Here is a 12,774-nt window from a genome sequence, read left to right as displayed (position 1 = left end):
AGTCCATACCGGTAACTTTTTTTTATTTCCTGACTTATGAAGCCTGTGGTGACTCTCACCTTCCTCTTGGGCCAGCCTTAATTTTTTTTTAAAGATTTATTTATTCATTTTAGAGGGAGGGGACACAAAGCAGGGGGAGGGGCAGAGGGAAAGGGAGAGACTCTCAAGCAGACTGCTTGTTGAGTGAGGAGCCCTGCATGGGGCTCAGTTTCACGGCCCTGAGATCGTGACTTGAGCTGAAATTGAGAGTTGGCCGCTTAACTGACTGAGCCACCGGGGCGCCCCTTAGGCCAGTCTCATTGTATATCCCAATAAATAGATGGCATTTAAAAGCTAATGCTGACTTCTCTAACAAACAATTTCTAACATTTCAATGGCTTAATGCAGCACCTTATTTCATGCTTGCGTTACAACCCAGTGCAGGTGTTTTTGAATTATGTCTCTCTTCCATATGGTTATTCAGGGACTCTGGCTCCTACTAGAATGTGGTTTCTTCATGCCCTGAGTCTTAGAGTCCTTGAGACGTAGGTACGAAGAGAAAGTGACAAAAGAACATCTTAATCCCCCAGATTACTTTTTGGGTTCAGTTGCTCAGATCTGGTCCCTGCAGGAGAGCACCTTTCCATGGAACAGTCCATTCATGGCTGGGGAGTGGGGCTCGAGCTAGACAGCTGGCTAACTCTGCCACGGATATTTAACCAAGTAAGTTACTTGGGTACTGTGTGGGAATAAATAACGTGTGTTGCGGGATAGAACATCTTGAAGTGTATTACACTGTCAAATACTGAAGAATGTTTAAAAAAAAAAAAAAAAGGTATAGCACAGTTCCCCCTCATCCCCCCAGTCTGCAAGGGACAAATTCAGGAACCCCCAGTGGATGCCTGAAACTACAGACAATACGGAGCCCTGGACATACTGTGTTTAAATCTCCTGTAATACAAGTTATATGAATGAGGTCTCTTTACTGTACTGCACTCACCCTTCTTGGGATGATGTGAGCTGATCTGGGACCTGCATAATAGGAGGGTGTGAGGTGCATGACGTAGGCTCCGTGACACAGTGTTAGGCCACTGCTGGTCTTTTGAGATTCCTGTGGAAGAAGGATGAGCTGCTTCAGGACCACAGTTGTCCATGGGTACTTAAAACCCCAGGACATGGTAATCGTTGAGTTGAACAGCAGGGAACGAAGAAGCGTTGGTGCACAAAAGGAGGAACAGTATTTAACTTGGAAGGATTAGTAAGTCTGGTAGAGGAGTTCCAAATAACGAGAATTGTGGATTAAAAAAAAAATGTTTGTATTTTCATTCCTCTGCTCCTTCATTCATTCAGGAGACCACACTAGAGCCTGTATGCCACTGGCCATGCTGCTCAGTGCTGTTAGGTGGCTGCAGGGGGCAGACTGCTTAGATTCGGCCGGGGTGGGGGTGGGGGGGTTGCTGTTTACTTGTACATGGACAGGAGGATGTTGTGCAGGTATGGCGAGAAGCGATAAGCCACAAGCCAGAATAGTGGGACTTCCCTCCCCGCCTTTGATCTTAAAAAAAAAAAAAAGAAAATCCTTCTGAGAATATTATGTAAAAGAAACTTTCCTAAAAGCTTTTAAAATGCAGCACTTTGTTAGAACAAATTGATCATCTAAATAAGAAAAATGTCAGGTTCTCATAAACAAGATGCTATTTTATGTTCTTTTCAGAATATAATATTTTTCAGTCATGTAAAAAATGAGTATTTCTCCCATTCTTAAGCATTTATAGGCTTTGGGCTCATCCTAAATGGAAAAAGTTAATATTGTTCTCATCGTGCAGGGGTTTGATTCATAAAGGGACTACCAGAGAGAAAGATCTGTCATAATATTTTATAGCCACACCAGTAGAGTAATGCTAATAACCAACGTGTGTACTGCACGCTGTGGTTTACAGAGGGGTCCTATAGAACGGATCCAACCTGATTATCACCACAGCCCTGTGAGGCAGGCGGGAGCTAGGTCCATAGCATCATTAATAATAGTAGTAGTTGTATGTAGATATTGAGATGTATCGCCGTGATCCCCATTTTACAGTCGAGGAAACGGACACTTCAGGATATAAACGATGAACCTAGAATCTGTAACCTTCAATTCCCACAGAGAGAAAATAAATTTTAAATTTTGGTGTTGTGGTCTAATTGTATCTGTGTTCGAGAATAAGAAAATTCAGTCTAGCTTTTTAAAACTCTGTTCACTTCTTGCCTGTTACTGTCAGTGGGGCGGTAGTTAGAAGGTAAGAAAATACAGTTAATGTTTCCAAGTAGTGTGATATTTTCTGCTCTTTGAATAACATCTCTCTGACACTTAGCTGCCTTTTTCATTTTCTTTTGGTTTTTATAGTAATTGATCTTATGGTATGTTAAATGTGGGGGGAAAATGCTGAAAGGGCAGGACTTATATTCCAGGATCCAGTTTTTTGGGGGTTTTTTTTGTTTTTTGTTTTTTCACTTCAGGGACTTATTTGTTCCATAAGGAGAAGAACTGCACTAGATCCTCACTCCTTTGCATTCACATTTATTGGTGCATAATACTGTTGCTTTGTGACTAATGTCCAGCTGTGTCTGTCCTCACAGGTGGGGTGACTGCTCTCTGTTGGGACCCTGTCCAGCGGGTGTTGTTCTCTGGCAGCTCAGATCACTCTGTCATCATGTGGGACATCGGTGGGAGAAAAGGAACGGCCATCGAGCTCCAAGGACACAAGTAAGGCTGCTGGTGCTTTTTTTTTTTTTTTTTTTTTTTAGATTTTATTTATTTATTCAACAGAGAGAGATCACAAGTAGGCAGAGAGGCAAGCAGAGAGAGAGAGAGGAGGAAGCAGGCTCCCTGCCAACCAGAGAGCCCGATGCGGGACTCAATCCCAGGACCCTGAGATCATGACCTGAGCCGAAGGCAGAGGCTTAACCCACTGAGCCACCCAGGCGCCCCACTGCTGGTGCTTTTATTAACAAACTCAGGGGTGCTTGGGTGGCTCAGTTGTTAAGCGTCTGCCCGTGGCTCAGGTCATGATCCCAGGATCATGGGATTAAGCCCCACATCAGGCTCCCTGCTTGGCATGAAGCCTGCTTCTCCTTCTCCCACTTCCCCCTGCTTGTGTTCCCCTCTTGCTGTGTCTCTCTGTCAAATAAATAAAATCTTCAAAAACAAAAAAACTCAGAGAAAAGATTCCCAGTGGAAAGCTAAGACAGAGGCGTGTGGTCCAGTGTCTGTGGCAGGATCTTAGTGTGGGAAGAAACATTGCAGGAACAAAAGAAATGACCCCTTGGAATTATATCTGTGCCTAGGTATGTTTATTTATTTATCCCTCATTTAATTCCACGGAGGATTTGTGAGTGCTTGCAAAAACCATAAAATAAAATAATGGCAGCCAAGAAATAAAAAGGAGAAATGAGAACCAGGGAGACTTATGGATAAAAATTTAAGAATGTGAGGAAAAAGAACTTAAAAAATATAAGCCAGGAAGGCGTATGGAATTTCAGTAATTGAGTTCAAATGTGGCAGGATTCCTGGCAGCATAAGGAAAAGGGGAGAAATAATATCCTCACACTATATGTTTGGTGCTTCACCAAATACTGATGGAGGTTTCACCTTTATTCAAATCAGGCTCTTCTTCCTTGAGGGGTGGATTTCACAGGGCTGAGCAGAAGAACAAAGAAAGCTTTGCCTTTCCTTGGAGCCATTCTCAAACTTTGCAGTGTGCAAAGGGGCACAGAGGAATTTGTTAAAATGTAGACTCTTGGACTGTATCTTTGGAGATTCCAGCCACGGGTCTGGAACTGCAGGTGTCTGTGCTGTCCCGGTCCTCCCGGGCAGCTCTCCTCCTGGCCCTCAGACCACACTCTGACCTACCCTACCCTGTGCTGCCCGCTGGTCCTGGGGGCAAAGCAGGGTCATGTGCAGAAAAGAACAGGAGATCTGCTTTCGAGCTCCAAAGCTAATCGGAATTGTTTTTAACTTGTAAAGTTTTTACAGTGATGTTAAGAGCAACTCTCAACAGCCATAAACAAAGGCTCCAGCAAACAGACTAGTTTTAAACAACATTAGCTCTTTCTGTAAATCCACCCAGAAATGCTGATTTTAAAATGTTCTCCTAAGTAGTTACATCTATAGTTGGGATTATTAGTTATGAACGGATTCGATTTTGGAGGGCCTCCTCACAAATAATTATCTTAGTGTTAGAATTTAGTCTTCGAGAAGTAGCTTCTTTCCCACATGAGAGAATAGACCCGTTGTCTGGGGCCTTGTCTGGCTTGTGGGGCCACTCGGAGCTCGTCATCAGCTCATTAGAGGAATCGTTCCCTTGTATTTGTCTCCATGACAAGGGGCCATGCATCAGTATTGTGTGGAAGGGTTGACATCATCCATGTAAATGAAGAGAAGGAGAAGGCAAACACAGTCCTATTTAATAATAGTTATTCTCCAATCTGCCAATAATTCCTGTCACCTCAGGCTCTCAGAGAAATAAAAGGCCAGTTTTAAATGAAGATCAGTAATATTTGTTGGGCTCATTCAGATTAGCTCATAACTAGTTTTATTTTTGCACAGTGGTTAATAAAGCCAGCAGGCAACCTTGCATGACCCAACCACGGGGTAGTAAAGTGTAACAGTGCTCGACACCAGCACCACTGTGTGCTGAGTGCCTTCCTGCAAACTCTTGGTCTGGAAAAGTTGTACCTGTCATTTGGTAAAAAAGGAGAAGCTATAAAATTGAGACAGAGTCTCTCAGTCCCAGAAAAATGGAACCTGAACTGATAGGCCTTCCAGTTTCTAAGGAAAACAGACCTGGCCTTTTCAAAACTGGAACAGACCATACTTGGGAGTCCATCCTGATAATCCACCCCCTTAGGACTTCAGGGGATGGCAGGCTGGTGAGATCAGGAGCTGCCAGTCAGCACTGGCTTTAAACAGGAATAATGGCAGAAGGCCTTTGCCTGGTGCTTTATTTAGCTCAAGCTGAGGAATAAAGGGAGCTCTGTGAGGGGCTCCTCACCACCAGACCTTAGCTTGGGAGGGGCTGCCCAGTGTCACACGGCTGGGAGAAAAGAACTTCCTTAGTATTCATTGGGTCACCCTGTTAAGAGTGGGTTTGAGTGCCTGAGGAAGATTCCAGAGCTAATGATAGGAGAATGGGACTCACAGAAGGTGCCAGAAGGAAAGGGCCAGGGCAGCAGGCAGGAAGGAGAGCCGCAGGGCCACATTCACAGCCACCATTCCTTTGTCCTAGAAATTGGCCATGGGATTGGTGTTCAGTGATTGTATTTCATCAGCAAACACACAGATACCTCAGTGTCATCTTGCAAGAACCCTGTATATGTAAAAGGGAAGCCACATGTCATCTTTTGGAGAATATTGAGTCCTTAAAGCCCCCAGCTGGTAGCTTAGGTCTTCCAAACCTTAGTTCAGTCCCAACAGAGAAAGGTCCTTACAGCCTTCTCTCTGTTCTTCCCTGTGCTCGGTACTGGGGTCCTGAAGCGAATACTAACAGATGTTCCCCTCTGTCTGTGCTCCATGATCTCTTTTGTCTTTCTACTTGAGAGTCCAAAAGAGTTTTTTCTTGTGGCCCATGGCTGTCCCTTGCTGTCCTACAATTTCTTATTTTCCCATCTTCCCCCCGCCCCAGGGTGACTACAGCTGGTTAGAATTCCAGATCAGGCACCAAAGAGGTGAGCTTGGGAACTGGGCAAAGCCAACCGGACCAGACACACACCCCCCGCCCCCCGCCCCAGAGCAGCGGGGAGATGCCTTCACCTCTGGTAGGAATATCCGAGTATGATGTGGGGGGACAGCTCCCCAGGTCTGTCCTGGGTTCTGTGGCTTCATTCCATCATTCTTCAGCAGCAGAAGTATGACAAGTTCTACAAGTAATTTGATTTGGTGCATTAAAAATCCCATTGAAGCAGAGAGAACTTTAGCACTAGAGTAACTAAAATGTCTCCAAGTCCAAGGGAAAAAAGCTAAGAAAGTATACTTCTATGCAGTATTATCTGCATTTGAAACATTTTGGTGTTTTTATGCCCTGCAGCAAGTAGAACATGGTTATGTGCTAGCTCTGTGAAAGGAAAGGCAAAGAAAAGGTTCCAGTTTTAGGGACCATTATGTTTCTGAAGTATGCATTACCAGTTGGATGGGTATTATGGAAGCATAAACCTGGACATTTATTGTCCCATACCCTTGTCAAGTCTAATAATGATATTTGGGCTTTTTTAGATCCTTTTTTATTCTTAGATAATACCTATCATTTCATGACCAACTTTATGACCATAATTTTCCTTTCTAACAGTATTTTTCTTAGGTTTCTAAGACTTTGTGACAATTTAATTTAATAGTAACTTGATTTAAGGCACAGGTAAAGATCTGAGTAGTCTCTTGGGATGGAACCCTTCACCAACACTGGGATTCCACAGGTGACATGGGACGTGGTCACCATCTCGGCTGTTGGTGCACAGGGCCTCGGTATTTTCCACAGTCCCAACTCTTGGTTTTTCTCTTCCGACTCTGAGCATGTGTAAACGACTTTTGTTACAAGCATCTTCAGAGCCTTTTGGTGAGGAAAGGGGCTATTCATCAATAAATATCCATCGGGAGAATTTGGATCTCTCTCTATTTATTAGGTAAATTGTGTGTAAAGTTAGGAAAGGAAATAGAATTCTCACATTCATCCTTCTGGTTTGGGGAAGGAGAGCAAGCTTTCGCTCTTTGCAAATCTCAGATTTAGGAGCATTTCTCATTGTTAACATTAGAGAATTATTAGGATCCAGGGGAAGAGATGTCCTTTCCATTTCTAAGTAAGCTAAATGCATAATTGATCGAAGAATTAGCAGTGACAGTTTTCATTGAGGGGAGAACCTTATCAAGGGGGAGATGCTATACTATGTGATTGCTAATCGCTGGCCTCTGAGCCAGGCCAGGCTGTGTTTGAGCCCACCCTTCTGCTAATGGCCATGTAGATCTTGGCAGGACTCTTCATCTCTCTGATCCTGGTTTCCTCATCTCTAAAGTAGGGATAATACTGGAAAGAGAAACCCGCAAAGATTGTCAAAAACCATAAATGATAGAATGCATGTAAAATAATCAGAAGGGCTCCTGAATGGCTCAGTCAGTTAAGCCTCTGCCTTCGGCTCAGGTCATGATCTCTGGGTCCTGGAATCGAGCCCTGCATCAGGCTCCCTGCTTAGTGGGGAATCTGTATCTCCCTCTTCCTCTGACCCTCCTCCCCCCGGTGTTCTCACTCCCTGTGTCTCAAATAAACAAATAAAATCTTAAAAAAAAAAAAAAATCACAAGGGTAAGGGCTAGTATGTGCCAGTTAAAATTAGTCTTGTTCACAGAAAATCAAGCTTTTGTGAAAATCAAGCTTTTGGATAGGAGTCTTATTTCTCTCTGAATATAGCATTTACAATGGAAATACCGCCACATGTACTTACTCCCCCTATAATACATTCAACAGCTGTTTACTGAGCTCCATCTATATACCAGACTTTGTAGTAGGCACTTTGGGTACAAGAGGGACTGTGGAAACAGTCACAGACACAAGGAACAGGCTAGATGCATGAGAATGGGGTGAAGGTGGGACAGTGTGCCAGTAACATGGGAGGCCTCTTTGTGGGGAGTCACTCTTGATCTGGGTCTTAGGAGATGAATGGGTTCTCCTAGTTCTCAGCATCCGGAGGTTACCCCAAACAGCTGCATGAACTCAGTACAGTGTTTTCGGGAAATGACAAGTGGACAGAAGGACCGTGGCTAATCTGAACTCCCACCATAGCCAGGAAAACAGCCAAATGTTGCTAGCCTTGAACGGGTACTCTGAGGCAGGATTCCTGAGGAGGTAAATCCTTCCAGGGGCCCTTTGGTGTGAGATGACTGCAGGTATCAGTTATCTGGGAGACCTCGTGTGTGGATTCCTCATGAGCCTTTACTCGTCCTTGGAGGTTTGGGAGGCTTACGAATATGGGAGTTCTGAATCTAAGAGAGCAAGTTCTCCGGGAGCAGATGCATAACTGATTCGATTTTTCCCTAAGTTACCCAGAACTCTCCATCAAAGAAATGAAAGCTGCTATACAGTTAAGCCCCCCTGCTCTTAGGGAGTGGAAGAGAGCCCAAGTTGACATTTGGGCAGATGTTAGCTTATGTCTGAAAATCGGTTTCTATAAAAAGAAGAAAGGTTTCTCTACCCTTTTTCCGGAGCAAGCATCAGACACAGGACTGGCCCCCTGGGTGTGCTACCTGTGAGGTCCCACGGGGCCCCACGCTTGGGCTAATGTGCTGTCACCATCTTGTTTTATAAGTAGTACATTTTTAGCAAGGGGCTTTGTATTTGCATTCCTCATCAGCTCCCCCCAGATTATGTAGCTAGGTCTAATAGATGTATGTTCCCTCTAGGGCTAGTGAGTAAGGAAAGGAGGCCATCCTTACTAAGTGTAGTCGTTGGAGACGGCAGATCTTGGGCATTGTGAAAAGTGAGGGTTTTGTGCTCCAGCAGCAATACATGGAGATCTCAGCCGTAAAATAATAACCAGTTTTGAAATGCTCTCTCGTATAAATGCTGCACTCATGTCAGATGAAACATGAATGTAAGAAGAACATACCTTTTATTCTTTATAACCCTTAATTTGTGAACTTGGAGATGTTATTTCCTTACCTCGTTTTTAGCTTCAAGGTGGTTACATCGTGAACCCTTAAATCAAGAAGGCCCTGAGCAGCTTTATTACAAAGCTTGGAATCCAGCATTCGTCACTGTGTTTCACTCTTCTGTGTTGGAATATTAACAGTATTGGAGTCCCATAAATTATGTATTTGTTGCTGAATGTTGCTGCCAGCTCTGAGTGGCAAAGCATTTCCTTCTGTAGCTTATTTTGGTTTTACAAGATCACTGATGTGTATCAAGATGCCTTAACAAATGAAATGTAGCTCAAATCACAGGGTTATGAGTCTGCTCAACTAGGTAGATTTTCCTTCTTGCCCATGAATGTCAGAATGGTGGCTCTCCCTACTTTTTAAGACAGGTGAGATAACAACCAAGAGAGATGGAAGACAACAGACTCTTTTTTTAACGAGTACCTGTCAAGGATTTTATATTAAGTCATTAATTAATAAAGGAACTAGTAAGATGTTACAACCAGTTCAAAGGAAAATCCAAAGAGCAGACATACACATAGGCAGAGGAAAACAGAAATGAATTTGTAGGTACATTTACAAATGGCTTCCTCCATGGGAGGGGCGGGGCATGAGGATTCGTTCCCTCTTCACTGGAAGGATTAATTTGCAATAGTACCAAATTAACTTTTACAGAGTTATGAAGTAGCACAGTTAAAGGTACTGCAAGATGCAGGCCCCTAGAGAATCATAACCCAGACAGGTGTGCCTGATGCCCCCTAATACTCTGCTGAAGATACCAGGATTTTGTTCTGCCCATTTCGGTCTTTCACGGTCTGCATGATCGTTCTTCCCCTCTCCTCTCCTTTCATCCTAATAATCTCAGAGATTATTCTTGATCACAGAAGAAGGTTGGTCTCCTAAGGTTTGGCCTAATTATTGACATTATGCGATGAGGGTGTTACTTAACCATGTAGGTCCTTGGTTTGCTTTGCAAGTATAGACCCGTAGAGAATTATTAAACAACTATTGAGCCCACAAAATTAACTTCTACCTGGAAATGTTTATAAGGAACCCTGGATTGTGCTTTTCAAAGGCTCTTTTATTTGCTATTCCAAGATTAGGAAACCAAGCCCAAAATATGTTCTGCCCTAGGTCAACCATAGTATTTACAACTTGGTTGAACTCCTTGAGGTTTGCAACATTTGCCAGGCTCCTGGTAGTTTCCTTACCACCTGTGAGGCCAGGCCTCTGCACACCAGATACTAGGCCAGTTTTCTTTAGCAGAGCTTTGTAGCCATTGGCTTCTTAATTTCAAGAGACTAATCATATCTGATTAAATGAGCATCGTGCTCTAATAGGACAATCTAGGTAAGGGCTTGGTTGCCCAACCATATCCTGTGGATAGATGCTAATTGAACCTATGAAATAATTTTATCTTGCCATTAAAATTAAGCAGGTTCAGTAATACTTTTCGAATTCTGGGGGAATCATTGAAACCTGGACATGATTTTTAAATGCTTCTGTTTAGCTTATAAAAGCAGAGTTTATAAGATTGTAGGTTAGAGATAGGATAAAGAGTAGGATAAAAAGAACCCTCCCATATCCAGAAAATAGAACATTAAAACAACATCAACAGTATTCCAGACAAATAACCACAGTAAAATTTCCCTCTTTAGTTCATCCAGTCCTGTATAATTAATTCTTGTTCTGCTGGTTCTTGGTTTAGCAGTCTGCATTCATGAAGCCATCTGCATCCAGACTTGAAGAGTCCAAAAATCTAAGGAAATCCTGATTCAGTCCACTAGCACAGCTTAAAAATTAAGCAATGTCAGCTCTGTAGCCTTTGCCCGAGAGTCTATTCTTTCGAAATAGCAATATTTTAAAATACCTGGCACATATAGCCCTTTTCCATGAAACTCTTGAGATTATCCTTTCTGGCCCGTAGCTTATAGCTGAGCCGTCAGGCAAGCCTCAGAGTAAAACAGAAATTGTCTATATAGATTATGAAGGCTTTAATGGTTGGGTATTTGGTTTTGGGGGGTTTTTTGTTTGTTTGTTTGTTTGTTTACTGTGACAAATAGTAATCATAATGGAGAAGAATAAAATTCTCTATTGAGATAACCTACATAACTATGTCCTGAGAGTTTTGATCCAGTATTTGCCTGGAGGGGAAAGCTTATTAGAGACAATAAGAGCTCTGATGAACCTCCAGGGTCTTCCCATAAAATATGCAACTTCAGGAATACTTACATTAATAAATTGTTATCTAAACTGACTTGACCTAGGGAAGGCCGAGCATCTCTTCTGATCTGTTAACTCTTCCCACGAAACTCTTAAAATAGCAACAGGCCAAACAAATAGAGTTATTTATAGTATCTCTCTTTTTATAAGGTAGAGGAGTAGATCTTTACAATTCTCAAGGATCCCCCTAGGGAATCTCAAAGGTAGTTGTAGGTGTAGAAAGTATCCTAATTTTTTTATTTTATTTTTTCAAAATGTAGGGTATGGCCTAGGAAGGCAAAATCATTAAGAGTTGTCCAAGGTGTTTTGGGGACCTTAACCAAGTCAACATAGAGCTCTGAAAATAATGTGGTGACACACAGAATCTTTGCTAGCGAGGCAGATTTTTAAAGAAGATGAAGAATATCCTTTTGCATTGTAGTCGGAGGCATTCATCAGTGAAGCAAGGAAGCAAGCCATCAAAACTGAGGGAACTGTGCCAAGATTTTAATGCATTTTATGGCTCTTTTTTCAGACTTGAGTATTATAAACCAAAGCAAATAAAATTCACTTTCCAGGTTTTGTCCTTCATTTTTCTCTCTCATATTCTGGAACAAATTTGTACTTTACTTTAGAAGTGCCTTTGTCATGCATAGTCTCTCACAAATGTACAATGGTATTTTCCAGAGACTGCATGATGAGTGGTATCAGAACAAATACAGAAAGAGATGAGTATCTGTCTCTCTTCTCTTAAGCCAGACATTAGAAAGACTTGCAGAAATGTTAAACAAGGCCATTTTTTTCATCCAAATTTGTCACCTTGGAAAATATAGTTAATTTTCACCAAATGCGTGTTATTTATATTAAAATAGAATGGATTCCTCATTGCTATTTTCAACTGAATCAGTATTTTTTTTTATTTTATTTATTTGATAGACAGAGATCACAAGTAGGCAGAGAGGCAGGTAGAGAGAGAGGAAGGGAAGCAGGCTCCCTGCTGAGCAGAGAGCCCGATGTGGGGCTTGATCCCAGGACCCTGGGATCATGACCTGAGCCGAAGGCAGAGGCTCTAACCCACTGAGCCACCCAGGCGCCCTGAATCAGTATTTTTTAAGAATTCCATTTTGATTTCAAATACAATAAATGTTGGTAATTTCTTATTTAAACCAAAGCTCTTTGGTGTCCTCAAATTAGTTTTAAGGCTGTAAAGGAATCCTAAGATGAAAAAGTTTGAGAACCATTGCTTTAAGACAAAATTACTCCATTTTCTCTTTTAAAAACAAAAGCCCAAAAATAGTTGTATCTTGTTTCCATCATTGCCCCAATATAATCTCAACCACCCATTTTAACTGATTAACCAGAGGTAACTAACTTACATTTCATAGAGAAAATTGGGAAGAGGGAGGATGTGGATAATTGAGAACTGTCACATACAAGTATTTTAGCAGACTAACAAAGTTCATGAACACACATAATAGAAATTTCTACTGCAAGATATACCACTTTTATGTCTCCTTAAGGTGGCAAAAATGAACATGTTCATGAAAGTGACTCACCTAAGTTATACCCTCTCTATAATTTAAAAAATGAGAAGCAGACATATATAAACAATATTATGCTTTGTAATCAAAGTTTTGGTATTCTAACTTACTTAGAAATTACCTAAGGTTGTTATCCAATGATTATCAATTAGCTCTACTTAGAGTAATCCACTTTAAGTTGCTTGAAGATCTTGGGGATTATCTTTAAATTGATGTGCTATAAAACATAATTTCTATTTATATGAAAAGTTTATCAAAACCATTATTTAGTTGAGTTGAACATGAATTTACATTTTTCATATATAGGATTATATAGGCATAATAGTAGTTTATTTGACCAGTTACTGTATGTATGTATGTGTATATATATATGTATATGTATATATATATATATATA

General features: G+C 41.7%; 1 protein-coding gene across 5 annotated transcripts in view; it reads left to right on the top strand.

The window, feature by feature from the left end:
* WDFY2 (WD repeat and FYVE domain containing 2) overlaps positions 1–12,774 on the top strand; it is a 182,206-nt gene that overhangs the window by 152,678 nt on the left and 16,754 nt on the right. For all 5 annotated transcript variants that reach the window (XR_014303185.1, XR_014303186.1, XM_082700539.1 and 2 more), the window contains one exon: positions 2,599–2,725. Coding sequence is in view for 3 of the 5 variants with exons in the window: in XM_082700539.1 (XP_082556665.1) it covers positions 2,599–2,725 (127 nt within the window). In the remaining 2 variants the exon portion in view is untranslated. The remainder of the gene's footprint in view (positions 1–2,598; positions 2,726–12,774) is intronic.

Source organism: Mustela nivalis (genome assembly GCF_964662115.1).
Source record: "Mustela nivalis genome assembly, chromosome: 15".
Classification (NCBI taxonomy): domain Eukaryota; kingdom Metazoa; phylum Chordata; class Mammalia; order Carnivora; family Mustelidae; genus Mustela; species Mustela nivalis.
Note: the sequence above shows the minus strand (reverse complement) of the source record. Positions and strands in the feature narration are given on the sequence as shown.